This window comes from Anser anser (genome assembly GCF_964211835.1).
Source record: "Anser anser genome assembly, chromosome: 1".
NCBI classification, from domain to species: domain Eukaryota; kingdom Metazoa; phylum Chordata; class Aves; order Anseriformes; family Anatidae; genus Anser; species Anser anser.
In genome coordinates, this window is record NC_139720.1 from 27,424,964 (window position 1) to 27,452,031 (window position 27,068).

The 27,068-nt window shown below is 42.6% G+C and overlaps 1 protein-coding gene across 1 annotated transcript; it reads right to left on the reverse strand.

Annotated features, from left to right (window-relative positions):
• Positions 1-6,275: 6,275 nt before the first annotated feature.
• Positions 6,276-24,011, reverse strand: CAV1 (caveolin 1). Its single transcript, XM_083800146.1, has 3 exons — positions 23,766-24,011; positions 23,266-23,430; positions 6,276-8,649 (listed from the first exon to the last, which is right to left on the reverse strand). The coding sequence occupies exons 1-3, from the start codon at positions 23,793-23,795 to the stop codon at positions 8,308-8,310; spliced, it is 537 nt and encodes a 178-aa protein (XP_083656272.1). The 5' UTR covers positions 23,796-24,011; the 3' UTR covers positions 6,276-8,307.
• Between the last annotated feature and the right edge of the window lie 3,057 nt (positions 24,012-27,068).

Below are 27,068 nucleotides of genomic sequence, written 5' to 3' on the forward strand. Positions count from 1 at the left end.
GCAAGGCATTTACATAGTGTCAAATGCATAAATTTTCCCTGCAAATTAAATGAGACTGTGTACATGCTTGATTAAGACAGACTTATGCTCAGGCTGGATTACAATTTTGCTTGGGAGATATTTTGTTAGCTGATGATTTATTCTTGCACTGTATAACCTCTATGTGACTTTGTGGCTTGCTGCAATAATTCTGTTAGGAACCAAAACCACAATTTTTAAACAATAGCTGTGGCAACTACATGGATTAGTGAGCTTGAACCAGAAGTATCTGACACAAGTTTTTCAAACTTTTCTTTTTAGATTACTTTTTTTTTCTTGGTGTGTGTGTGTGTGTGTGTGCAGTTTTTGTGTTTAACGGCAAATAAGTTTCTAGTAAAAGAAACATACAAAAACATTATAACTTTAATTGGATAAATAGGGCTTATTTTCTTGACAAATGCCACACACTGGAGAGCAGCAGCGTTTAGAGTTTAGATTCACATCGGATTCACCATGATCACTTCACTACCTTCTGGCTACGGAGGGGTTTTTAAGGCAGAAACAGTTCCAGCTTCAGCCCTAGGTCTGTGTAGCACAGAAATTACCAGAAAAATAATGTCAGTTTTGGAAGAGGTATAAACTAAAAATCCTTCAGCTTATTTCTTTAGTTTGAGAATCAGTCCTTTAAAGAGACATAGAATAGACATTTCTGCAGGGCACTATGAAAGTGTTTTTACTTGTGTTGTATGTACCAATATTTATTCTGGAAACAGAGAACTTGTTTTCTGAGAACTGTTCCATTTCATGCCCCTTTTCAAGACTATTGAACTGTCTTCAGAAATATTCAGACATGCCTTATGCCAATTATTTGCACCTGTTGCATTCCTTATGCAGAATTAAGTCACCGATTCTTTTGCAAAGCTCCTAAGAGAGTTATGTTCCACCTCAGAATATCATTTGGTGTTTATATGTAGTGAAATGTGATCATATGTACCATGAAACGGGATCAACATGGCTGCTGATCTGGACTGCAGCTATCCGCATGCTCTTGTTTGACAGATAAACTATTATTTCTTAAGATAAAAGTGTTATTTCTTGACATGCTTCTATCCATAGTTGTGTTTGGTAACCCAGCAGGACAGCTGAGCTGTTGGGAGCAATTCAAAATCTGCATTTGACACGCTTTGTTTTTATAGGGCCACCACAAGTAACATCGTATACAGACGGAACTAGATCCAGCACCAACATCATTGTCTGAGGGGCATTCAGAAACATGGTACGAGGGCTCAACAGAAAGCAGGGATATGGTTATCTATTAATTCTGAGCTGCTTTTGTTGTGGTTTTCTGGCTGTGGAATTAAGGCTTTTTGCTTCTAGGTGGTGTTTGTAAACAGATACAAAAATAAATGTGAGCTTCAGCTAGGAGAAGTTTATTAAATGCTGTTGATCAGGGCAGCTACAGAGTGATTTTTCTGGGCAAAACTTGTTTCCAGAATCATCTACATGACTTGTTGGGAACTCACTCTGGACATAGAGATCAGAATGGAAACAAAGCAAGACTTTGTTTAAGACCTTCTTCTGCAGCCATGGTGATGAGATAGCATGGAAGTGGCTTCAGAGGGAGAGAAATACCTCGAGCTGAAGCTCCTGAACAGAGCAGCAGGGCTCTGTGTGACCTCTTCTCAAGTCTACTGAAACAAGCGTGGTACAGCTGAACCTCCTCATGAGCCAGCGACATGTCTGCACAAATGAAGGAACTTCTGGATATTGAGGCAATGTAACTGCTGATGGTGAAACAGCCTGAACAGCTGAAACGACAGTAGTGACCTCAACAGGGCAATAGCTGAGGCAAGTATGGTTGTAGCTGTGAAGCTGAGTGAAAGGTTTAGTGCAAAGAAATACGTCTTCAACCATTGCTAATGCAAATATATTATTAACTCAGTGTTGTTTAATTTACTTTCTATTGCCTTTTTGTAGGGTGAATCTTGAAAATCAGAAATATTGCTTATCAAGAGAGTCAACCTTCAACTTCCTCAGGACTCAGGGTGGGGGTTCAAACTGTAGGCTTGGTAATATAAAGAGGAATACCTCTGTGCTTGAGCCCTGTTCTGGTTGCCATCAGCAACAGGTCTGCTTTGAGTTTCAGTCCTCATTAATCCATGAAGCAACAGGTCACAGAAAATTATTTTTTTTTCCTTATTTTGGATAGCTACCCACCAACAGTAGTCACAGTGTGGTTTCAATGATAAAAGTTTTAGTGCCTCAGCCAAGAAGTAAACTGATGAATGGTGAAGTCCACGTTTTTTGAAGAAGCCTACAACAGAAAGTCTTTTGCTGAGGAGCTGGGCAGTGCTGGCTGTAACCTCTCTGTGCTAAATACTAGCATTTGGTCAGGCAGTTCTGCAACCTAGAGGAATAAATCTGTATTTTAGATGGCTTTCCTCAAAGAACACTAGTTAGAGATACACAAAATAATTTTTTTAACTACAAAAATGATGCTCCAAAGACACTCAAATTCAGACCAGAAGACCCAGTATTGCTAAAATCTAACAAAAGCAGCTCCAGCTTTTTGTCTCCAGACATCTTTGTTTCACGGGATTCCTTGGACCGTTTCAGAAACTCAGCACAGATGAAACAGGGAGAATTTTAGTTGTTTCCAAATGTAGTTGGATCATTGTCTAGCAGGGGAGTAACAACATCTACTCTTGTTGAAAGAAGACAGCTGAATTGACAGAAGCCCTTAACAGCTGAATTGGAGCCTACACATAATGAAATAAAGAGATAAAACACTGCACAAGCCAGAAGATGAAGCGTCACGAGATGACAAAGTATGAACAAACCTTGAGGGTGCTTGTCTAAACCTAAAGGGACTCTCATGCTGTGTTCAGTTGTCAGTTCCAATCATTGGGATATTTATAGTCCTACAACAAATGTAGACTACACCGGAGGATTTCTGTCAGTGAGACAGATTATATATATAAAGTAAGTGATTTGGCAAGACGACATATGCTGCTGGTTGCGGGGAGCACAGGCTAAGTGTTGCCCACCAGCACCTTGGAGTTGGGTGTTGGGACTGCGAGCAGAGTTTTTCTAGCATCTCCTGAGCCTGCTGGCTGCTGGCAGCACTAGGTGGTTCCCCAACCTGCTTCCCAGTGTGCTCCTCCAGAATGGGAGGCAGTTTTCAGGCTCAGAGGTTCACCCAGCCGGGCTCACGTGTGAGTCTGGTCATATATACCATGTCCAAGGTAAGTTTTGGGGTGACTTGTCAGTACATTTAAACCTAGCTCTATGTGACCTTACCTAGGGTCATTTCCCTTCAAGGTGAATCATGGTTAAGTAGAAATTTGCACATCCCAATAATACTTTAGTGCCTTGGTTACTGTTGTCTCTATTAGTGATTGTCATACTCCCCCACTCCCTTTTTTTTTCCTTCTGAGTCTCCATCCATTGCTACCAGATGGAAGTGTGTCTGCTGTACACAGTTTCACCTTATTCCCCCAGTATAAAAGACAAACCCCCTGAGATTCTCTCATCCCGTCATTCTCTCTTTAGACCATGTCTGTTCCTTTTGATGTACTTTTTCCTTTGCTTAACACCAGCTATTTCTGCGTCACTTTTTTTTCACTTTTTTTTTTTCTGCCAGTAGGATTTCTGGCATCATGTACACCTGGCAAGCTACATCTGGAGCTCTGTTTGCTAGAGATGGGCAGGCTGCATGTTTTGATGAGTAATAGTCACAGATGAACGCCTGTATTCTGGTAATTGCCAAAAAGTTATACAACGACAGGTCCTGTGGTCCCTTAAGATTTCTCTGAGCTGATCCTCTGGTATAAAGCATTTTGTAGCTCATTTCCCAGCTCTTGTTGGCAACCCCCGAGAATGCCTATCACCTCCAGTTCCTGCAGGAGAAGGTGGCAGCCAGGGGAACTTCAGATTCGTAGGTCTCAGCAGTGAGTGGATGTGACCTGAATGCCTGTAGACTGAGTTTTACTGACAGTTATGTCCCAAGGAAACTCAGGTGTCTGTAGAGTTATGTTGATTCAGGTTCTCAAAACAAAAGCAAATTACTTACTGGTATTGAGCCTAGGGCCTTTTGTGGATTGTGTCTTGACTGAACACTAAAATGTGTCTTGACCATATGGTACTGAGTCTGATCGTTCTCTTCCCACTTCCACTATCTTTAGTAAAAACAATTACAAATCAAGTGAGAATACTGTTCATTTAGGTACTGTCATAGATATCAACACACAACATTTTACCGTTGAAGACAGTGTGCACTAACTGTACTACAGAATTGAAATTGTAATTAAAAGTACTACAGAAGAACGCCAAATAAAAATAACATATCCTGTATCACATAGTGCTCCAGTGTCAGATAGCGTGAGTGGAAAATTTAAGGTTTGTAAGACACCAATGAAGACAGCAAAGGTATTATAGCTTAGTAATGACTCATTCTATGCTTCTTTCCTCTCCCTTAGGTGGTGAGGGGAAAAAAAAAAAAAGTGAGGAGGATGCAGCAAACACACGAGGCAATAAAATCAAGGGACTGAACTGAGAACAGTTCAGGTTTAACCTAAGAGATGGTCAAAAGACAGCCTGGGTGCAGCTTCAGAAATTCTCCACTGCTAATAAAAGACTCTGGTTTGTCGTTATATCATCTTGCAAATTTATTTCAATAAATGTATTTCAAAAAGTATTCTACATTTAACCCACTGTTCTTAAGCAAATTCAGAAGGATCAATCACACAACCGAACAGTTTACGCTCCCTCATTTCTCAAAACTAGGGTGTTCCATCTGGCTTTAACTAGACTGCCCTGCTTCTCCAAATATCGTCTCAGGGTATTCAAAGGGAAGCAGTTCAAGCTAAATGGCACAATTTAAGAACTAATGACGTGGAGGTTGAGAAAAGTGACCAGCGACAGCCAAGGTTTTCTGCCATGAGGTAAAAGTGCTGAACCCACCTGAACACCCGGGTCATGAGCAATAATGTTATGACACTGACTTTCATATCCAGCAGTGTAAGACTGTCTCCATAACATTTAGAGACATAATTGTCCAATGACATTGCCTAACAGTCAATGTCTGATCCTGTAACAGACAAACCTGGACCTTGCCAGGGGCTGTATCGTGACTGTGGAGTAGACAGATCATGGTTATTATTGCACTGAGAGCCTGGCAGGACCACGGGTAGGAGATCCCCCCCAGCACACCCCTGTGACTGCTGTCTTGCAGAGCGCAGGGACAGCACAGTCGCAAGGTGAGCCTGCACATCTCTCAGAACAGTCCTGGAGAGGTGACATGGCAAATGGTTATGGTGAGTGGATGCGTCTGTGCTGAATCTACTGGGCTCTTTTCAGAAAAAGAGTGTTTTTGAATACTGGAATGTTTGCTTGCTTTACTTTCACCTTACAACTTTCTGTTTAAAAATTTAATGCCTTTTACATTTTTTCACAATTCATAGTCCACTTTAATGTATTATTTGCTGCCATTGGACTAATCAGTACCATTAAATACACCATCCTGCTACTGGAAAACACATGACGGAGTACTTTAGGCTGTTATTTTCCATTTGACTGTTAAAAGCTGGTTACGAGATTTGCAGGCCAAAATGTAATAGCCTGTTTTGTTGGACTTCCGTGTACTAGGTAATGGTGTGACAGGTATTGTGCAATAACCACTTAGAAAGGAAGTGTCCTGTCACAAGCTAGGTCTATACACAGCTCAACATAAGCTGTCATTCCCCTATTTCCATATGCTAAATGCTTAGGCTAATGAGCTTTTATTAGAAACTATCCTGTTTTCACTGGGCTCAAAAAGAAGGCTTTAAGCAATTCTGAAAAGCTATCCAGATAATCTAGGACTGAATTTTGGATGGCCAAAGTAAAATGAAGGGTAAGCAGCTTGTATGATGATATTGTTTTGTTTATTGCATCTTAAAATTCTCTGCAGGTAAATTTCATTATCCTAATCTGAAATGCAAGGAAACTGAGGAACAACAAGCAAAGGAATTTGTCATCTTTAAGCATTTAAGCAAGCTTGGGGTCCCTATTCAATGCTGTATGCACTGCCTACTTACTTAGCAACAGAAAATAGTTTTTTGGGAGAGAAATGGAATTTTCTGTTGGGAAGAACCTTCCTGATTTAGATCCTGGAACAAAAACAACAAATGTTTTGCATGTTCTTTCTTGAGAAACAAATGGCACTGTTTTCTGTTTCTTTATCAATATTCTTTTTCTTCCTCAAAACATGAGATTTGTTCACATGACTTTTAAGGAAAAAGAAGTCAGACAGTAGCTACCATTAAACATTGTTTTATTGTAGTCTTTAATGTACATGCAGAATTAAAAAAGTGTCAGTTATATCTGTAAGCACATAACAACAATGTAAATGTATCAGATCAGCAATGTATTTGGATTAGGGACTAATAAATCTAAGTGAACAGACATCTTTCAGGATATACAGTTTATATGATAAATCAAGGTTTTCTTCAGAGTGATTTTCCTCATAAAAAGATAAAATATTTCTTGTTTATAATCTTGCTTGTTTTTAATTCTGAAAAAATCTATAATAGTACACTCTCCACTATGTACATAGAAAAACATAAAACTATATCCATACCAGTGTCTGTTTTAAATGCAAACAATAGTAGTTAATAGCTTTGTAACTTTTTGTGCACCCTCTCCCCTCTTCTCTCCCTCCCACCCCCTTTAAAAAATGCAGCATTTCCTAACGTTTTCAATGCTTTGGTAGAAAAAGAACCGAAGGCACTCCCATGTTAGGTAAAGCAGTAAGTGAAATATCAGCGCTAAATAAAAAAGCTGCAGGTGTACCAGACAGCTCCGTGCTCAGTCCCATGGGCCAAGTCCTGCACTCTTGGAGGTCAAGAACTGGTTTGCTGTAGGTGCCAACTGGAGCAGGCTCAGACCCAGGTCAGGATACAATAAAGCTGATCAGCCTCACAACTATTTTTACAAAAGCTTCACGCAAACCACATGAGGATACAGGCAGTATCTCTCAACACAGTACTATCATGAGGGCAAAAACCTCCTGCAGGAGTTCCTGGAGGATCCTGTAGGTCACAGCATCAGAATATGTTGCAAGGGCTCAATTTTGTAGGCCTTGCACCTTGCAACATAGGCTAGCTTCACACAACACCCTCCATTTCAGACTTCCTGATGTTGCAGCCCGTCTAAAAACAAACGAACAAACCCATGATTTGAAGCTCTAACCCATCTCTCGTGATGGATTAGTTTAGACTCAGCAAAGCGTCAGTTCTCCTGAAAATAATCTGTGTGCTAGTGGCATGCTGACTTCTGCTGATAGGAAAGTTTTTAAAGCTGATAGGAAAGTTTCTCTCAGAGGCAGCTCCTCCTTGGCATTTTGTGGCTTGTGTTTGGCACACCTTCATTTTTCTCGTAACTCGGGGTTATCTCTGGCATACTTACAATATGTAGTTAAATGAATACTCTGGAAAAAAAATGAAGCCTATGAGATAAGCACCTAAATGCTAGCTAAGAGATGTGTCATAAGTCACAGTTAGGAAAACATGTCTATAATGACCAGTTTTAGTTTTCAACTGCAGTTTGCTTCTACAATTCCACAGAAGGCTGAGAAACAACTGGCTGCAAACTTCCAAGAGAGAGAGCGAAAGGCACAGACAGAAGTTTTTTATGGACGTGAAAAGCTTTCACATGTCTATGTTTCCAGACTGATGAAGCGTTAGCTTTTCAGGTCATGTATTAATTAAGTAATTTGTTTACTTAACCAATGTATTCATAGTACACCATACCTGACCACGACTGCAAATCGCTGTAGTCAACTGACGATACAATTGGAAAAGAACATTCTGCTAAAACCTGCCAGCTTGTCACGTTCATTCTGCTGCAGTTGCTCTGCACTCTTTGGCCACAATAAAATGAATGGCATTACAGTGTTGGAAAACATTTTTGTCATTCTTTGGTATCTCTATGGATTTATCTTACAAGGAATGAACAGCGAGATAAAAACGCACCCAACATAACACTTCTGTCTCTGAACTGAACAGCCAGCAAAATGATACGCAGCTGGCATGGAAAAATAGCCATTGACGGTTAGTTTGAAATGCAGGCTGAAAAGAGAGGGAAAAATAATAATAATAATAAAAAAAAGCAAGTAGTCCAGTAGGAATACACAGTAGAAAAAGAAACTGAGCAAGTGATTCTTTGTTTTGGGCCAGTAAATCCACCAGTTGCTGTTATGTTGCTTTGGGAAACGAAACTGGCACCAAAACACCCCAACACAAAACCCCCACCCACTCTCTAGGCTGATGGCTTTTCTTGAAATGTCCCTCAAATCTCTTTCCGTACTGTGGCTCGGATGCTGCTGAACACTTTGCCTATAGCCTCAAACAGTGGGTCGCAGAACGTGTGGATGCAGATGGAATAGACACGGCTAATGCACTGGATCTCAATCAGGTAGCTCCTTATGCACGGCACCACCGCCCAGATGTGCAGGAATGACAAGATGGCAAAGTAGATGCCCCAGATGAGAGCCATAGGAATGCCAAAGATTGCTGACAGTAAACGATAAAACCAGTATTTCGTTACAGTGAAGGTGGTAAAACTGGCCTTCCAAATCCCATCAAAGCTGTGTGTTCCCTCTGGCTCAGCAATCACATCTTCAAAATCAATCTGCATCAAAGAACACAAAAGCAGGTCAGTCAAGTGTCCCCATTAAGTGTGGATTCCAGAAACCCCTCACCTGGAAAGCAATGGTCCCCTGCACAAAACTCTGAAACATGTAATCCCTACATCCCAACATGATTCAACCCATTTTAACATATCATCTATGATAACAATATGAATAAGCCTTGTCTTTTTTTTTTCTTTACTTCCTTTTTTTTTTTTTTTTACACCCAGTGATTATCAGGAAGCCTCAATGACTAGCTCAGAATTAGATGTCTAACTTTTAGATGGAGAACTGTCCACAAATCTGAGTATTTTCTCCTCCCCTTCTACAGCCTTAGGGTATAGAGTGCCCTTAAAGTCTACTTAAGAGATGAACCAGTTGAAGAGAATCATCATGCTTTCATTGGCTAACTTAAGCATTTCACATTGTTACAAGTGGAATAGATGTACTCACTACTTTAACATTTTATGCACCTTAAGAATGTGTCAGTAAAATCTGTTTTATTTGTTTGATTTTTCTATCTTACCTTGTATAGCATTGCTAAATTTTGACAGTTAATAAATGTTAAGGACAGTTATTTAAATATATATTTTTGAAACAGGTATGGATAGTTCTTAATAGCCTGAAAAATCAAATGCTGGATTTAGATCACCATCAGATGGATCTCCTTTTTATTCTGAAAGGGTAAGGGAGCTCTTCAATCTTGTTAAACATAAAGAGGCTCTTCACATTAGAGCCATTTTGTTCTAACCTATCCTGTTTATGTGATAACCCTCTGTTCGTGAAAGACATAGGCTAACATACTAATGTTTAGAAGGAACACACTCTTCCACAATTTTCATAGTTTTGACTATTATTCATAAATCATTCAAAAAGTCACCTAAGGAAGCAGTACATTCCAGCATGCATATTTTACTGCTCTATGTTCAAATACTGAGCTTTTTCAGGAAGCTTTATTGTCATAACATTTCTATTGGAAAATTAACAGAATTGTAGTGATAGTTCAGCTCCATGTCACACAAACACGTGTTTGATATAACCCACAATACAGGATATTTAATTTAGTTAGCACAACAAATTGTATAGGTACTGCATTCAAAAGGAAGGAGCACATCACAACAGCACACCTCTGCAAGAAACTAAATGATTGTTTAAATTAGGTGGAAAAAAAATACATTCCTAGGACTGGATCCCAAAGTGCAGTGATGCTGCTGCCATAAGTGATGATTTACAGGAGCAGGCTAAGTATGATATGGGCCAGAGGACTCAGAAACTCACGCATACCTTAGCAGGCTGGAAGGAGGTGAATATAAATATACCGTGTAAATATTGCTTATACTGGAGGAAAAGGCTCAAAATCACTTCATTTAAAAATGGAAAAAAACTTCTCCCTCTCTCCCACTGAATCTTCAGTCAGCACCATACAAAAGTTACCCACTCACTACAAAGGAAAAGTACTATAAAATCACTAGTCTTCCCAGTTTTATCAAGAAAAGGTAATTCCAAAGCAAAAGTATACAGCCTAGGGCAATTTGCTTGAAGGGCTTTACAGTCCTTGTGAGAAAGTTTCAGAATCAGATGTGATATCAGACATCCTGAATGCCTAACATCAAGCTGGCTTAATTTAATGTGTTACTGGGCCTAAATGTCATTTTTCCTGCTCAGGTCAATGCATCTCTCCAGATATTGGATAAACAAACTACAAACCCTCTATTCTTTACCTGCTGCTCTGAATGAGGCTTTAGTGATTTGAAAGTGATCTGTGATTCCTCTCGATGGGATTTCATCATCATCGTGATCATCACTATCATACCTTAAGCTAGCATTTGGGTTGAAATTCTGTCTCCACAAAAATCAACGGCAGGATCTGCATCGGCTGAGTACCTAACAAACACGGCACAGCTCCATGCACTTCTCATAAAGGCATGCAGAGCCAAAAGTCTATCTGGAATTTCTGAAACTGAACAGCATAATTTTAAATAATAACCTCAAAAAGAGAAAATGAAAAGAGAGTCTTAGTCACAGTTCTCTTCTGCAGTATTTCGATATGTATTAAATAGCCTACGCTTCTGTAGGTCATGTGAATTTTTAGTACTAATCTTGGAAAACAGTTTCCTGGAAAATGGTGTATAAAAACAGCATATACAGGACACTACATTTGTTGCTGAGTTAAGACAGGAAATCGGAACTTATTTGGGCTCTGTAATTTCAGTGGGACAAAATACTGAAGCTCTAGTAGAAATAACTCTATATAGTTATAATAACTCTGTATAGTTATAGTTATCAGAAATAATTCTGGTAAGGGCTTCACGGGCAACAGTATGTTCTATATTTTCACCGTGGTCTTATTAGATATAAAGGTTCAAATTGGAAGACTAAATAAATGACACAAAATTAGCTTTACGAAGTACATTAGCCATAAAATAATTATATGAATTGGTCATTAGAAGTTATCTGCAGTCTAGAAAGACAGAGCAAGGATGTATTGTGATCTCATATTCCAGATGAAACAATCAGATGCCCTGGTATCAATCACTGCATTTTTAGGACTGCATCACAACAGAAAGAAGAAAAAGTTGGAGATATATACACGGAGAAGTCAATAATATCTTCTGATGATGGTATCTAATTGTCTTTTATCTAATCTCAAAAAAAAAAAATAAAACTAAGATGTTTTCAAGAGCTGCATATTATTCACCAAAATCAATCTTATTCAACCATTGGAAAAATGTATATTCACTTGTTGGAATGTATATTCACTTGTATGCCCAATTTTGTTTTCTTTTTGGAATACACTGGGAAGCATGATTACAGTATCTATTTTTGCAGCAATTCAAAAGCAAGCTTTTCATTGTAACCCTTATTGCATGGTAGTTCATTTTCAGAGCAAATGGGTGCCCTTGGCTTATTATCAACATTAGCCTTGAAATCAGATAATAAAAATATGCAGATGTTGACAAAAAAAAAAAGATTTCAGCAATAGAAAGTAGCTTCTCAAAAATGATATTACAAGAAGACTACATTTTTTTCCTCATAGGTTTTACATAGTTTTCTTATTCTAAAACTTATGGCAATTTATCATGTTCTTCCCATCAGTTGATGCTGCGATCGTTGGCAGAGACAGCTTGTGCACATAGCTATCACACAGCAGTTCAGTGCATCAAGGGCTATTCAGGGTCATGCCCAAAGTCTTTATATTCCGCTCAGTTATAGCGGAGTCCATCTTTTGTGTTTTCAACTAACTGATAAGGGAAACACTAAATCTCACCAGGAAAGAAGCTTTGCATTGAGCTCCTTTTCATGGTTATATCTTTAGCTAAGTGGGACCTATTTTTATCAGCAAAACATGTCTTTGGCATGCAAAAAGAAACCATAAGTTAATGTGAAGCTCCTCGAACTTTGCAAATAAATATTAAGACTGGCTTGTAATTTGGTTCCTTTAAAAATAAGTACTTATAATGAATGCTTTACTGAAAAATGTAAGATGGTAAACTCATTGATTTTCAAATCAAATAGCAAATTTTCTGTAATCCCGATTCTCAGAAACTGATGGTTTTAGCCTGTTGCGTGACCCAACATGTCCTCGGAGTTAATCCTGGGGAGCTGACAGAAGAATCAGACCATATAACATTTCCAGATGGGCAGCATTGTCCTCATTCCAGGAGACGATGCTAATGTCAGAACATTCACGATATATCTTTGGCCAGGGTTTTCCAGCTCAAGTCATACACGGTTGTCCTAAAAGTACTCGGGCATCAATCTGTCTGAGATTGTAATAGGAGTGTATTTATGCCACCAGCAATCACCAAGAGCTGGTGGAGTACTTCCCTGGAGTAATTTTAACAGCACTATGAATGTTTCTACCAACGCACAGAGCCCAGATAGATGGTGCTACAGGAACCATAACTGTTGTCTTTACCATTTCATTATTTCTCAAGTCCCATGTTCTCCATTGCTCCATGTTGCATATGGAAGATATCAAACTGAATTTGAGAGTGAAAAGACAGAAAAACTGCCTGTCAACTGTAAAAACTCTCAGATGAACGGGTTAAAATGAACCTGTTGTCCATCTAAAAGCCACAATAATGTTATGAAATAACATACATGTCAAGAGGGTCCAGCTACAGCTGGAATGCTAACATCTGCGATGCTGACAAAACTAGGCTTACCCGGAGCAGCATAAAGTCTAAATCAAGATATCCAATGAGCTGAAGTAAGCTGGGCTCTTCCACGTCTCAGCTGCTACCAGATCACATACGAATCCCACTGGCTGGGAAATGTGCTATTTATTTCATCGTTCAGGCAGTGCAGATAAGTCCTCACACTGCAGGAACTGAGATATCACCCAGATTCTTCCTGCGCTGAACCACTCCCATGAAAGATCCTGTTTTTAACTCAAAGGGATCTGTTCTCAGCAAGCAGCAGAGAGAATAGGTGACTGGATGCACTTTGCCTTGCTGTGGGCTGTATTTCTTTCAGTTACTCACTCCTCAGTCTCTTCTATCATTCCCCTCTGGTTTTTAGTTCAACAGCACTCAGTAATGGTGAGTGTCATCAGCCTGATAACGGGAGTCCAAATGAACTAAGTAAATTAAAAATAGGAGTGACAGAAGAAACAGAAGTGGCCAGAAATACGATCCTAGGGAAGAAAGACACTCTGCAGCTCTTCACTAATTTCTGGAAATGGACCTAACTGGCTCACAAGGATAAGATACCTCTATTTAGGGTACTTTTCTCAACTCCACTTTTGCCAAAGCATCAAATATATGTAAATCTATGAGGGACTCTGCTTTATTCATGTAAAGGTTAGGCATAGGTCCTGTTGTGAAGATTACAGCATGCAGTTTGTTCCTCTAGAGCTATCAGGGTGTGCTGTGAAACAACTGTGAGTTATTTGCCAAGCTAATGAAAATACAGGCACGTTCACTTGTGACAAGGAGAGAAGTAAAGGAAATTTGTTTTGACCCTCTAAAGGATGCTAATAACTCACTGCAGCCTTCTGTTTCAGCCAAAGCTATTAAACACTATCAACTTCTGTTCCATGCCTACAATGCACTTCCTGACTTCAGCTATTCTTTGTTTCCTACTATTCAGCTTGGTGAAGCCAGTTTTTACATTGCTTGAAGCTTTTGTCTGATTCTGCTATGAGAATTATTGCAGCTTCTTTTGCTCTGCATGTGTTTATTAAACTTTTATCAGGAAATTAAGGGACCTGCTTTGATTCTAAAAGAGATTTACTTACAACAAAGGGAAATGGTATGGAGAATTTGCCTTTTTCCTCAAAGGCTGTTTAAAGAAAAACCCTATTAATTAAAAAAGCTTAACAGTGTGAAGCTATTGATTTAAAAAAAATGAACAAACAAACAAAACAACAAAGAAACAAACAAAAAATACCCCCAAAAACACGAAACAAATGAAACAGCTGACTCAAGTATATGTGCTTTATATATGAAAATAGTTGACCTTGCCACTTTAGTCCCTATGAAACAAAATCTGGCAGGCTGGAAAGGCAAGTTAAATTCCAACCTCAAACTGCCTACCTAACAGTTATGCTTCTCCTCAAAATTTGTCCTTTGAGGTATCCATTCCACAGAAAATTTACTGTGATGGGTTTATCAGAAAAAAATATTGAGGCCACTGGCATTTTACGAAGGCTTTGGCCTAACCCACATTTCTGCAACTGTAATTGCTCAGATCTTCACGTGCAGTACGTGTGCTGCTGCTGTGCTCACAACGTAAGGTGAGCAGAGACACCACCACTGCTCCAGTGAGGGGGAACCCAACCAAGAGCTCAGCACGCCTACATTTCTGAGTGCCATCAATATTTTTCGGAGCCAGTGAAAAGACGCTCAGGTCCTTACTGGCTGTCTTCTGACTGATCACTCATACCTGCAATCAGGCAAACCGCTTAAATACGCACACAACCTGAACAATGGGAACGGTCTCACTGATGTCAATATGCTTAAGCGTTCTGCCAGACAAGGGCTGTAGTCAAGCCAGACTGAAAGTCGGGTCTATGATGAATAACTAACATGTACGAATACATATTTATGCAAGATGGAGTCACTAGCTGCTTTTCCTTACATTTTTAACACAGAGTATAGACACTGTCTTTACGACTTACCCCGTGCTATTTTAAAGAGTATTTTCCCCGCTACTAAGCCCATAAGTAATGTTTCCTCAGATTATATTGTGTCTCTTTAAGACTAGAACAGACATGTAACAAAAGGCAGATACGATCATTTTTTTCTGTTGTGACAAATGCAACTTACAAAATTTCCCAAAGCACTCAATGTCCCTTAAAGAAAACATTCAGCTGAAGAAAATAACATTTAAATGTTTCCTTGTCTCTTTGAAATAGCATGTTTCCACATCTGCTAGTGCTCGTCTTCCTGACCACTGCCACATTTTTTCAGAAAATGACAAAAAAGCATATAAGGTTTTTTCTACTGAGCCCGAGGGAAAAAGCACAGGAGGTGTCGGAACTGGGAGCGGTAGAGCTGCTCTTCCACCTTCCCTCACCCCCCAAGAGACTTCACTATTTTGGGGGTGTAGGGTGTGGGACAAGGTAGTGCCTCATGGCTGCAAGGCCTACGTGAAAGAGGAAGAGGAGGATGCCTGGCTGTCCAGCACAGCTCTTGCTCTGCCTGAGTACGTCTGTCTAGACCTAGGTTGCATGGGATTACAGGAACTTGAACAGTGACCTCATTTGTTTTGACCCTAAAAAAAAGTCCACCTTTTTTTTTTAAGAACACTGTGCAGTCTCCACCAAGCAAACATTTATCAGCACTACGTAGAGAAGCTGATAACTTCGTGCCTGAAAACATACAGTTTAACAACACCTAGACATTTTACGGCTGTCAGGTGTGTTATAAAGGCACGACTTCTATACCAGAGCACCTGTATAAGCCTTAGGCTATGGCATGGGTGAATGCAAAACACAAGCATTGAACTGTGCCCAGAGAAGGACAAGGTTCCCTCATGGGAGAGTTCAAGCCCAGTTATTTGTACAAACTGACTGAGGAATTTGCATTACGTTCTCTTTCTCCCTGTGCCTACTTTCCATCATATTGCAGGAAAGAGTGTTCTGCTGGCAGATCTCTTCACGGAGATAGGGAATCTTTCTTGAATACTATAGAGTACACCAAAAAAAGCAAATAGTGCTTTAACAAACAAGGATATTAATGCTGGAAAACAGAGTTAAAGGACTACACTCTTCTAGCTAGAGCAGAAAACCTTCTCCTATCAGGAGTGACCACTGCTGCACGAATAACAAATATTTAGACAGATTATGAGCAATTTAAAATTATGTCCTGACTTAGAAAAGAGTGAAGATCATCATTTCACAAACTGAACATCAATGAAAATTGCCAAACTTTGCTACTAATTACCAAGAGGAGAACCTCTGACGATGCTGAATTACTCATTACATACCAGAAAAGCCCTGGTGATGCGCTTTATTTTATCAGATGGGCAGGCTCATCTAAATCTGCGGAAGTATTCACGAGAAGTACGCCACTGGTGGCAATGGGTCAGCCCTGCAGCAACCAGGCATTCTCCAGAGATTTCTTCCTGAAGCACTTGTCTGTGCTTCTCAGTATAGCCCGGCAGAAGGAAAGAATAGCAACTTCAAGGAGACATCTGCACGCCTCTGAAACACAGCTAAACTTCCTGCGCAGGTGGGGATATCGCATCAGCCAGTTCCTTGGCAAACGGGTCGATGCTGTCAGAGCGAGTGGTCAGAAAATGAAGTGGCTGTTTTCCTCCCTGGAAACTGGGCTGCTGGGAGGTTATTGCAATTTTCTCAAAGGGAAACTCTTATGAAGCTTTCTTCGTTTATTATTTGCTTCATGTGGAACAGTTCCTCCTCATTTGATGCAGCTACTTTAGCTAAAAACTCTGAGTTATCTTTGTGTATGTGCATGCATATATATTTGTGTCTGTATGTTTAAAGATGCATATTCCTCAGCATGAACAGTGGGGTGAAATTTGGAATATATTAAAACTAATGGGATTTTTTTTTAATCAGTTCCAGTAAGGTCTGGAATTAACCAGAGTTCAGAAACATTAATAAAAGCAAAGGTATCCTCTAATGAGTTTTTTAGATCATTATATTGCCCTCTGATGCAATACCATTTGGAAGTTTTACAGATCTGATATTAAGCTAATATTGCTATTAATATCTATTTATATTATTAATATAATAACATTAATATCACGATTGCTAGCCTTGAATATAACTTTTTTAGAACTTGCTCTAGCTTCATTCCTCCTAAATTTGAGCACTAATGGCAAATGGAAATATAGCAATGTTGGACTCTGTAGTATCACATGGAGAGAGAAAGGCAACTTCGCATGGGGCTTTATACATGAAATCTGTTTCTTTTTTTATTTATCTCTATCAGTTGTATCATTTGTAAGGGAGTATAATGAGAGGAGACACATATTCCTGTTAATTGCTGCAATTATTTTTTTAGCAAATCCGTGTAACTTGTTCTCACCAATTCCCTCTTTTCTACCTGAGTGTGCTTACTGCTGTGAGTGCCCAGTTACCGCTCTGTTCCTTTAAAAAAGATTGGCCTCTGCATTTCCTCTGTTAGAAGGCTGTCCTTCTGCTGGAAGATCTTAAGTTACTGACCCTTAAATATGAGGCAACTATTTCTTTAATATTTCACAAAGATCAAGATGTTGCTGGCCTACAGTTGCAGTCTTATTATAAATTGCACCGGAAAAGAGTTACATGAACGTGGACTTGATAAAACAATAGGAGACTGAGGTCTACAGGAGATACTAACATAATCTTGAGGGAAAACTAAGTGTGTTTTGTATTTGTTTGAGGTTGCTGGAAGGGATTTGACAGCTCACGAAGGAAGCATTGCAATCCTTCTATGAGATTCCCTTAGGCTTCTTTGAAACTCCGAGTGTACTTTGGCACAGCGAGAGTTTGGGCAGGGAATGCGATGCTTTCACCTTTAACTGCGATAGTATCTTCTCACTTCTTATCTGAGAAGCTGACTTTATCAGTTCCTTTTTATTTGAAAATGAAGTACGTGGGCCAGATAAGTAGACTATAGACAAGCCTTATCCTTGTACAGCTCCACTAACATCTATAGCATAACTCCTTGGCTATCGTGAATAAAACAGGGTGCAAGCTTCATCAGCTAATGCGCTCTTTAGAGTGGGCACAGTGATACTGAGACTGTTTGTCCTTTTGAATATTAACCCGATGACATAACTTCTAACAAGAATAATACTGCATAAAATTAGAAGTTAGTTTTGAAACTATGAAAAGACATTTTCATAAGAAATCTCCTAGAAAAAAATTAAAGGGACTAACGGAGTCAAACCTGTCCCCACAAAAAAATCAAACAAATTTTAAAGCCGTAACTTTTCTTTTGTCTTCAACATAAAAAATAATAATTTAAAAATCCTCTTTAGTCTTGGATGCTTTTATTATTGTAATTTGTCTAGAAAAGAAAAGAAAGGTGGTAGTTCTGGATCAAACAGCTCAAAAAATTAGCTGCTGATGTAGATTTCATCCCACTGTCTATTTACTGTAAGGGTATTTGAGAACAGTGGGAAATAGAAACTTTTTTTAGAGCTATATTTCTCTTCAGCTTTCCAGGTATCACAAGTTTTATGGCTCATCCATGTTCATTAGTATTTTCTTCTCTCTGTTGCTTAAAATACACCAAAGATCCAATTCTCATCGGGCAGACCACTCTATTATACACATTTTCCTGTTCCCACAGAAGAGTTTTAGATTTCAATGATTTGTTTCAGTATTAGACAGCCATACTTTCTGCAACAGATGGTGGTATTTTTTTTCCATATATTGGGTTAAAAATTCTAAAATGAATTCAAATTGTTCTTATAATTTTCAAATATATACTCTGAATTAGGTTGAATTTAACAGAAGGGAAAAATATTTGTCTTCTCTGACTATGAGGTAGTGTCCAACAAACTCTAACAAAAGGAACATCCATGTTGAATAGTTGGCTCTGTCCCCATTGTCATCAAACGAACATTTTCCTATGGAGTTATGAGTCATGTTCATCACGCTAAACAAGAAGGCAGCGCATAAGGCTTTAATAATACCACGATCTTAAACACTTTTGAGATCTGAGATTTGATTAGAACAAATTCAATTATTATCCGTAACCTTATGAGCATTCAAAAATTCTGTGCCTAGCAATCTGAAAACTCCTAATTCCTGTGCAAGAAAACTGTTTTTCAGAGTTCTCGGACCACGCTCAGTCCTCCTACAAACTAGCCTCTGTAACAGCTTGAGCTTTAGTCTCTGAATCATAGACTAGCCTTGAAAGAAACACTTGGAACAGAACCGTGTCATGCAGATAGTCAAAGTCAAACACTGGAGTAGTGCTGCATTTTAAAATCTAAACCCCACAGCTGCACATTGATATGGCACCAAGTTTAAGAATCATCTCATTTAAATGCAGCTGTGTAACAGTGAGGTGTCGTCTCTGAGCTATGTGCATCATCAGTGGAGAGAAACACACTCTGGGAGAAAAACCCATCTCATCCTGTGGTTAGACCTAACTCTGTGACACGAACATGCCTCCACAGATGTGCAACCACTCGAGGACGAGGAGCTGACACCTGCTGTCACATCAGCGTGGCAGACCTCAGCGCCTTAACCTTCCCAGCTGAGCACAGCAGGGGACAGTCTCTGCCTTCCTTCCAGCAGGTCAGAGCTGTGGAGAAGGGAGGTGCTCTGCCTAGGCACCTCTCCATGCACTTGCACTGTGCTTAGCGCAACAGTCAGTAACCATCATTGTGAAGGATTAAATAAAATTGCAATTTTTTTTAACTTTTTTTTTTCCAATTGGAAAGTGGAAGAAATTGTAAATGGCGTTAAGCATGACTCAAAATGACTGAGTAACACTGTCCTTCCTCATGCCTACATCACGGTGTTATGCTGCTTGTCAACATCTGACTAAAAATTCAAGATCCTTCCTTGCAGTGAGCTGAATTGCCCTTACCAGCATCAGCTTTAAGAGGAAGGCACGAATACATAACTGTTTAAAACTTGGTACAAAAGCTCTGCATTGTTACATCTGTAGCCAAGTACTGATTTTTTTTTTCCAGAGAGAAAAGGACGCTTACGCAACGAACAGCAGATAGACACCGCTTGTTTAAAACAAATTAATAATTATGTCCTGGGTGGTGCACCAGGCACAGGCCTTTCTCCATACCACAGCATGAAAGAATTGTGATCTGGCTGCAGATGTGACTGCACGTTTGGTCCTCACTAGTCCAGAAGGAGCAGATTTTGCAGGCTGGCTACCTGGCCTGTCCCCATCGTGAGCAAGAAAGTACTGAGAAGCGCAAGCCAAACTCTCAGAGAGATGCAGAAAAGCTAGCTCCCTCCTCTGCTTTTTCGAAATTCAGTAAACTCTGCATACTTGACCAAAGATACTTTGAGAAACTTTGAACTCCAAAGTGTTGGAAGGCTGTAATTTAGCCACAATCTGGAGAACACAAATAGTGCATTGGGAAACAGGAAGAGCAAAGACCGAACAAGTCCTGAAAGAGAACTTCAGGCACCTGCATGCGAACCCTGGGTCAGCGGGGAGGGAATGATAAATGACAGAAAAAAAAGCCAACAATCAGCTTTCTCTCCTGGTGCTTGCGTTTCATCACACATAAACAAAACCGGTGGGATACAAGTCAGAGTAGAATCTGCCATACAAAATAGATACAATTCTGAGGAAAATAGCTCTTTAATCAACAAAGTGACTCCCACAGAGTTCCCAGGTGCACAGAGGCTGGTTCTCCCTCACTAGATTCTTATTTTGCTTTCTGTTTGACCAGACAACCCCACAAGCTGGTTCCTCAACAACTGCTGCATGTTCTCAGCATCCCAAAGTGACACATGAGGGCAGCCATATGAGGAAGAAACTCCTTCCTTTCCGCTCCCTGCTGAAGGAATTAGAACAGGAAGGAAATTCTGGTGATTTTACTAGATTGTGCTTCCTCCTGCACGGAGCCACCAACTCTGCTGGCCGCGTAACTCAGCTCTCACACCGCAGGGTCAGTAAGGCCCCCGTTCCACCCCTCCCTGAACAGAAACCCAGTTGTTTGCCCCACTTTTCTGGAAGCATCACACAGCACTTGGCTTCCACTTGGTCTCTAATTTGAAGATAAAAAGTAAGCAAAATCACGGTCACCAATAGCTTTGGTGTAAAGCATCTGGATCACGCCTCGCCCCCTTGCCTAGTTCCCTCCCCTGTTGCTGCCTGCCCCATTTATCTGCTGCAGAGGAAGCTCTGCAGATGCTGTTTGTTGCACATCAAGGGAATGCCTCCTGCTTCTCACAAGCAAGGGTTATTTTTAAAATGTGCTATGGCAAGTATTTGAACGCAGACAACACTGAGGCCTTTTAGAGAGCTGCTTACAGAGCAGATTCCTCATTCTCTGTCTAATCATTTCTATTTCATGGTTGACTGACTTGTCCCCTGTTTCCATGCTATTGTGTCTCATAGTCAAGTGGCAAGAAATGCCTGAAATGATGAGGTTCCAAATCTAGAAAAATGTAATGTCTCTAAACAAAAGAGCTAAGCCTGAGCCACACTTCTGGACTCAGAACAGCCCTGAACAACATTTTTCTGTCTTTCAGCACCCAAACAAGACTAGGGACTCCTTCTGTTACCCAAGTACATTTTTTACTCTCTACCTGGATGATTTACAACGGAAGGAAGAGAGGCAGATAGGTGACAGAAGGGGCCACAGACTGATGGCTAAGGCAGGAACTGAATCTGTGTATCTTCAGCCCAGCGTCTGTCCACTAGGAACTGGATCTGAGCTTTATGGCTACTTCTAGCAAGCTGAACCTGAAAGTGGTGTCTGAACAAACTTAAACTGTAGCAAAATTCCTCTCCATAATTTTCAGGTTGGACCTATTTATGAAATACCTATAAAAATCAAAGAAATCCTTATTTATCCTTGTGACAAGGTGGAAAAATGTCACTTTGTGATGCCCACACTTTTTACAAATGCTGCTGCTTTTATAACGCAAAATGGATCCCGTCTGGTTAACATCAAGTTCACTTTGATACATTCCTGTGTCTCGACGTGACTACGTGCACTACCAGAAGCTCACCGATACGGAGGCGGTACCCGCGTTCTGTCTGCCTGCTGGTTTTCAATTAATTTATTTGTTGGTCCACAACTATTTTGGAAGGACAAACTGAAAAAAAAAAATCTCACTTTTTCCATTCCTACAATTCTAACTTTTCAACTTCATTTCGGACGATTGGATGTAATCAAGCTAACTTTCCTAATCATTGCCCCAGTGGGAGGCAGGGAGGGCAGGACGGGCTTTGTAGGCTTCATTTTCCTTTCTGTCCATTAGGAGTTTTTTCCATGAGTGGTCTGCCTCTCGTCCCAGCAGGAGCTTTCTTTCCCTAGTTAAGTTTGTGGACACTCGATTCCGACATGTTTGGGGGCTGTGACTCATCCTCGGAAGGTTTGGTTGCTTTGGGGACTTCTTCTGTTGATGTACGCAATGAGCCATGATGCAGCCTCATTCTCCAGCCTTGCATTCCCTGCCTACTCAGCTGCTCCCCCACGGGTGGCAGAAAAAGGAATCGCTCCCTCCTTCCTAACACGAGGCATCTTAAAGGAAGTCTTGTACCGCTATGTACACATATATTTTTTTTCTAAACTAATTAAAAATGCATCCCTTTTCTTTCTAGGTCTTGGAGCTGACAGCAGCTCCTTAATTAAAGATATAGCCCGCCCCAGGGGATAATTCCTACTCTTGATCTGCAGCACGGGCAGTCCTATTCAGCACCTTCAAACTCTGCTGAAGGCAGAGGGATTTGAGGTTACTCACAACCTTACTGCATTGTCTGCACGTACAGCACAAATCATCTTTCTGACATATGTCCCGAAACTAGATTCCAGCCTTTTTGTCCTCGGAAACAACAGGACATTTCTCTTTTTCAGTAATGGGTCATCGTGACCAACAGATGGGGTGGTCAGGACGACGGTGCCGGACCCTAAGCGAGCCAGCTGGAGGTTAGCCACCCGCTGCACCTGGCAGGCTCCCGGTTGTCCTGGCTCCTGACAAGCCCAGACGACAGCATCCTCATCTCTCACACGTATAGCACAAAACTCGTCTGCTAAGAGGAAAGTCATCCCCAGGATTTTTCTGACTGAAAGGACCTCGAGGAGAAATCCCCGTCGGTCCACATTTGCCAAAACAGTCAAACCGAATTATAAACCAGAGCCGAGACCGGGGCGCAGCCAGTTTTTGCTTAGCCTCTTTCCTCGCTTCTTGAGGGAAAAACACCAAGGAAAAGCAAACGCAAGGAGGAAACGAATGCAGCCCCCTCCGGGACCTCTGCTCTGCTCCCTCGAGGCTGAGGCAGGGCGGCTGGGACCGGGGAGCGGGCTCAGCCCCTTCCCCATCCCTGCTCTGGGCAGGCACCCGCGGGGCTGTGCCAGCCGCTGCCCACCTCCCCTCTCCCTTTTTCTTTTTTATTTTTCCGAAAAGAATAAAGGAATTGGGACCCGACCCCCCCTCCCTTCGCGCAGCAGGTGGAGGGCAGCGGCCCGGGCTGGCGTCGCCCCCTCGCCTACCCCCCCCTCACCTTGACCACGTCGTCGTTGAGGTGCTTGGGGTCCCGGTTGACCAGGTCGATCTCCTTGGTGTGCACGTCGCGCACCGCCTTCTCGCTCAGCTCGTCTGCCATCATCTTGTTGTTGGGCTTGTAGATGTTGCCCTGCTCCCGGACGGGCGCCGCGTACAGAAAGCCCTGCGGAGGGAGAGCGGGGAGAGCGGCCGCGAGGGAGAGGAGGGACGGGAGGAAGGCAGAACCCAGCCGGGAGAGGTGGGGGGGGGGAGAGGCCGGGCAGGGCCGAGAGGGGCGGGCTGCGGGGGGGCGGCCCCGCTCCCAGGGGAGCCGGGCTGCGGGCGGCTCTGCCCCGGCTATAAAGCCGCGGCCCCGGGGGCGCGCCCCCCGCCGTGCCGGGCGCGGCTCCGCCGCTCGCTGCCGCTCCTCGCGCTCCGCCAGGCGGCCCCGCAGCCCCTCCGCTGTGCCCGGGACCCCCACCCCGTCCCGCCCCGTCCCGCTCGTCCCCCGGTCCGTACCTCCGAGTCCACGTACTTGGTGCCGGACATGCTGCCCCGCTGCGGGTGGCTGGCGGCTGCGCGGCGGGCGGCCGGGCGCTATAACGGAGGCAGGAGGATCCCGCCCGGCCGAGCGGGAGGGAGGGAGGCGGCTGGCGGCCGGCCAGGGCCCGCTCCCGGCCTCCGCGCGGGGCGGGGGGACCGGAGCCCGCAGGGGCCTCGCGACCCGCCCGGCACCGGCCCGGAGTGGGAGGGGAAAGCGGCCCCGAGCCGGCAACCTGCCTGCCTCGGCCCCCCGAGGGGACGGGGACAGCGGCGGGGACAGCGACACGGGGACGGGGACCCTGCCCCGGGACCCCTGCGGCAGTGGGGGGGGGGGGGGGGGGGGGAAGAGGCGAGGAGTGGGAAAGCCGAGCGGTGTCGCTTCGCGGGGCGATCCCCCCTCCCCGCCGCCTCTGACAGCCGCTTACACACGCTTACACACGGTTACACACGGTTACACACGGTTACACACAGCTCGCACACAGCTTACGCACGGTCCCGGTCGCCCCAGGAACAGTTGCGGAAACTCGGGACATCCTCGGGCTGAAGAAAAAGTGATTTTCTCAACTGGTTCATTTCAGAGCTCTGCAAATAGTTAGCAGTCCTGCACTTGAACGGCACGGTGTTTTTCCTGGGAGGAGACTGACCCTTTGCGTGTCTGCCCTGCACATTAACCACCGGGGCTTTGCTTCTGAAGAGCCTTGGAGGGACACCCACGTTTGCCACGCTCTGCTCTCCAGGCCCTTTGTAAGTCCGGGGGCATACACAGGCATAAACGCTACAAGGATTCATCACCGAGTTCCAGACAGCCCAGGTTACAGATGCAATGGCACTGTACAGCTGTAAACTCCCGAGTTATATTTAGCTCTTTTTTTTTTTTTTTTATGTTTGCAACCATCGGTTTTCCATTAAGAAATCAGACGGTGGTGTAAGGTTTATAACGCTAACAGAAAGGCAGCGACCTTGTGCCGTTTAGCACAGAATTGCAGCAACAGAAGTAGAACGATCTTGACAGCTGTATATTTAGCTGTGGCAGTTCGAGAAACGAATCAAAAGGACTAGTGGCCGAGGTGGATGCAGGCGACTTCATGCTAATAAATGCACCTGCTGAAAATGCGGTCCACAGGGCTGTGCATTACTGGTACGGGCATCAGTAAATTGTGAGCTTCGAGAGTTTCTGTTCACAAAATTTAGAACTTCGGGTCGATGTTTTCCAGCTTTCCAAGTTAGTTGTCATTTTTAAAAGTAACTTTTTTATCGATGCAGTAATTCACTTGGGCCATCATTAAAGTATCTGTGGCTGTCCAAACATTTCAATGCGTGCACAAAATCAAATGTATGGATCGAAAGACGTAGTCTCTGGATTTTTTCAAATCTGAAAACAAAACAAAACCAATCATTAAAACAAACAATAAACTGTTCTGGTTTTCATTTCTGGGAAAGTTTCATGCCCAGTCAGTGTCCTGCACATACATCAGATTTTGACCCGTTGTTCAGTCTTACTGCATATCTCAGGGACGACTAAGAATAGGAGATACATTTGTTAACTTGAAACACTGAATTGCTCCTGGGACGGTTTCTGCAGAACTTCAATGCCCTTTAAAAGAAATTTCTGAATCACACAACACCACCGCAGCTAGAAGAATAGGGGAAGCTGGTGGAACATACAGACCTCATGGGATGAATCCCAGAGAGGCTGCTTACAAGCTGAAATGAGCTATTACACCTTATGAACCCTGGAAGTGCTCGCTTGAGCTTGACCACCAAGAAGACATCCTGCAGAGAAAACGGCATGGGTACGAACAAGCTGTAAGAGTGAGGAAGTTACATCTGCAAAGATGGATCGTGGTAAAGCCGTGGCCCACTGCCTCTAGCACTGGTGCATGAGAACTGCACACAAACTTCACACCCAGAGACTTGGCAGCGGTGAGTGCTGGAGCTCTGCAAGGAGCTGTGCTTACACACGGAGGAACAGTATAGCTCATCTGGGAAGGGCACAGGAAAGGCTTGCAGGGGGCTTCTGAAAGAGCAGAAGACATCCCCTCTTACTTACTGTGCATGGATCATCCAGGGGTGGCCTAACATTGCCAGGGATTGCGGGCACCCAAGCTGGCCTTGCAGATGCCACCCAACTAGCCTTCTCGTTGAGCTTTGCTGTGCCTCGGCAGCCCCGGTCAGCTCTTGACCAGGAATATATGCTGTTCAGCTGGCCACCTCACTGCCTTTCTTCTTTTTCCATCACATCAAGCCTAGGCATTTCATACCTAATTAAAAAATAAATAAAATTATGCTCTGAAGTTTTGCTTTAACTGAACTTTCAGACCTCAGGATCACCCTGAGAACTGGCTGTAAACATGGAGCAGAGAGCGTGCAAGGTGTGAGCACTGAGAGAAGAAAAGCCTTGGTACTGGTAGGAAACATTTCTTCCCAAAAAAAACAGCGTAAAAAAAGGGATTGGAGAAAATTCCTCAAAAAAAAAAAAATAGTGTCAGAAAATGAGTCACAAAGCTGAACTGAATGTGCATGACTGCTCACTGAGTGTCTTTGTCTGGTATCAAACGCTGCCTCTCACTCCGCTCCCTCCCTCTCCCTGCCTTTTAAAGTTGTGTAATTATTCCAGTTATGGTATTAGCAATACTCCTGATATATTGCAATGTCAGCAAGATCAGAATCAGCCCTGAGAAGCTGTATTCTTTACGTACAGCTTCAGCAGCAGCTAGGCTGTCAGATAACAGGCTGCCAACAAGCAGACTTCCTCACACAGGGCGCTTAAAGACCTGAGGCTTGGGAGAGGAAGATCGCTGTGTTTTTAGTGTCTTCTGTTCAGCTGCTTAAGTGCATCCTTTTATGTGCATTTTTGGACGTTTTGCTGGATGAAAGCCTGAGCTGCCAGAAGTATAGGTAGTGAGCTTTTATCAGCTGTGAATGCTCTGCTTACCCTGCTGCATGATGATAAGCATTGGGATGGGTTTAAAGTGCAGCCCGGTGTTCTGCTGTTTCCCTGATTTACAGACCCGTAGTCCTACAGGATTCATGGTGATCCTTCTGTCCCCGCTCTCTGGAGGCTTTCCGTGCTTCAAATCAGAACTCACTGCATCGGAATACTCCGACTGAGGTGCCACCAGTATATAGGTCCAGTATATGGGGCGTCGCTTTCTTGTTATTTGACCCATTTGTTCCTTGTGTACAAGAAGTAGTTTCCCCAGGAGAGACGGTGAGCTGCCTGCCTCCCCATTCCTTTCTTCTTGTAGCCTCCAGCAGTGAGTGATTTCCTTTTACACG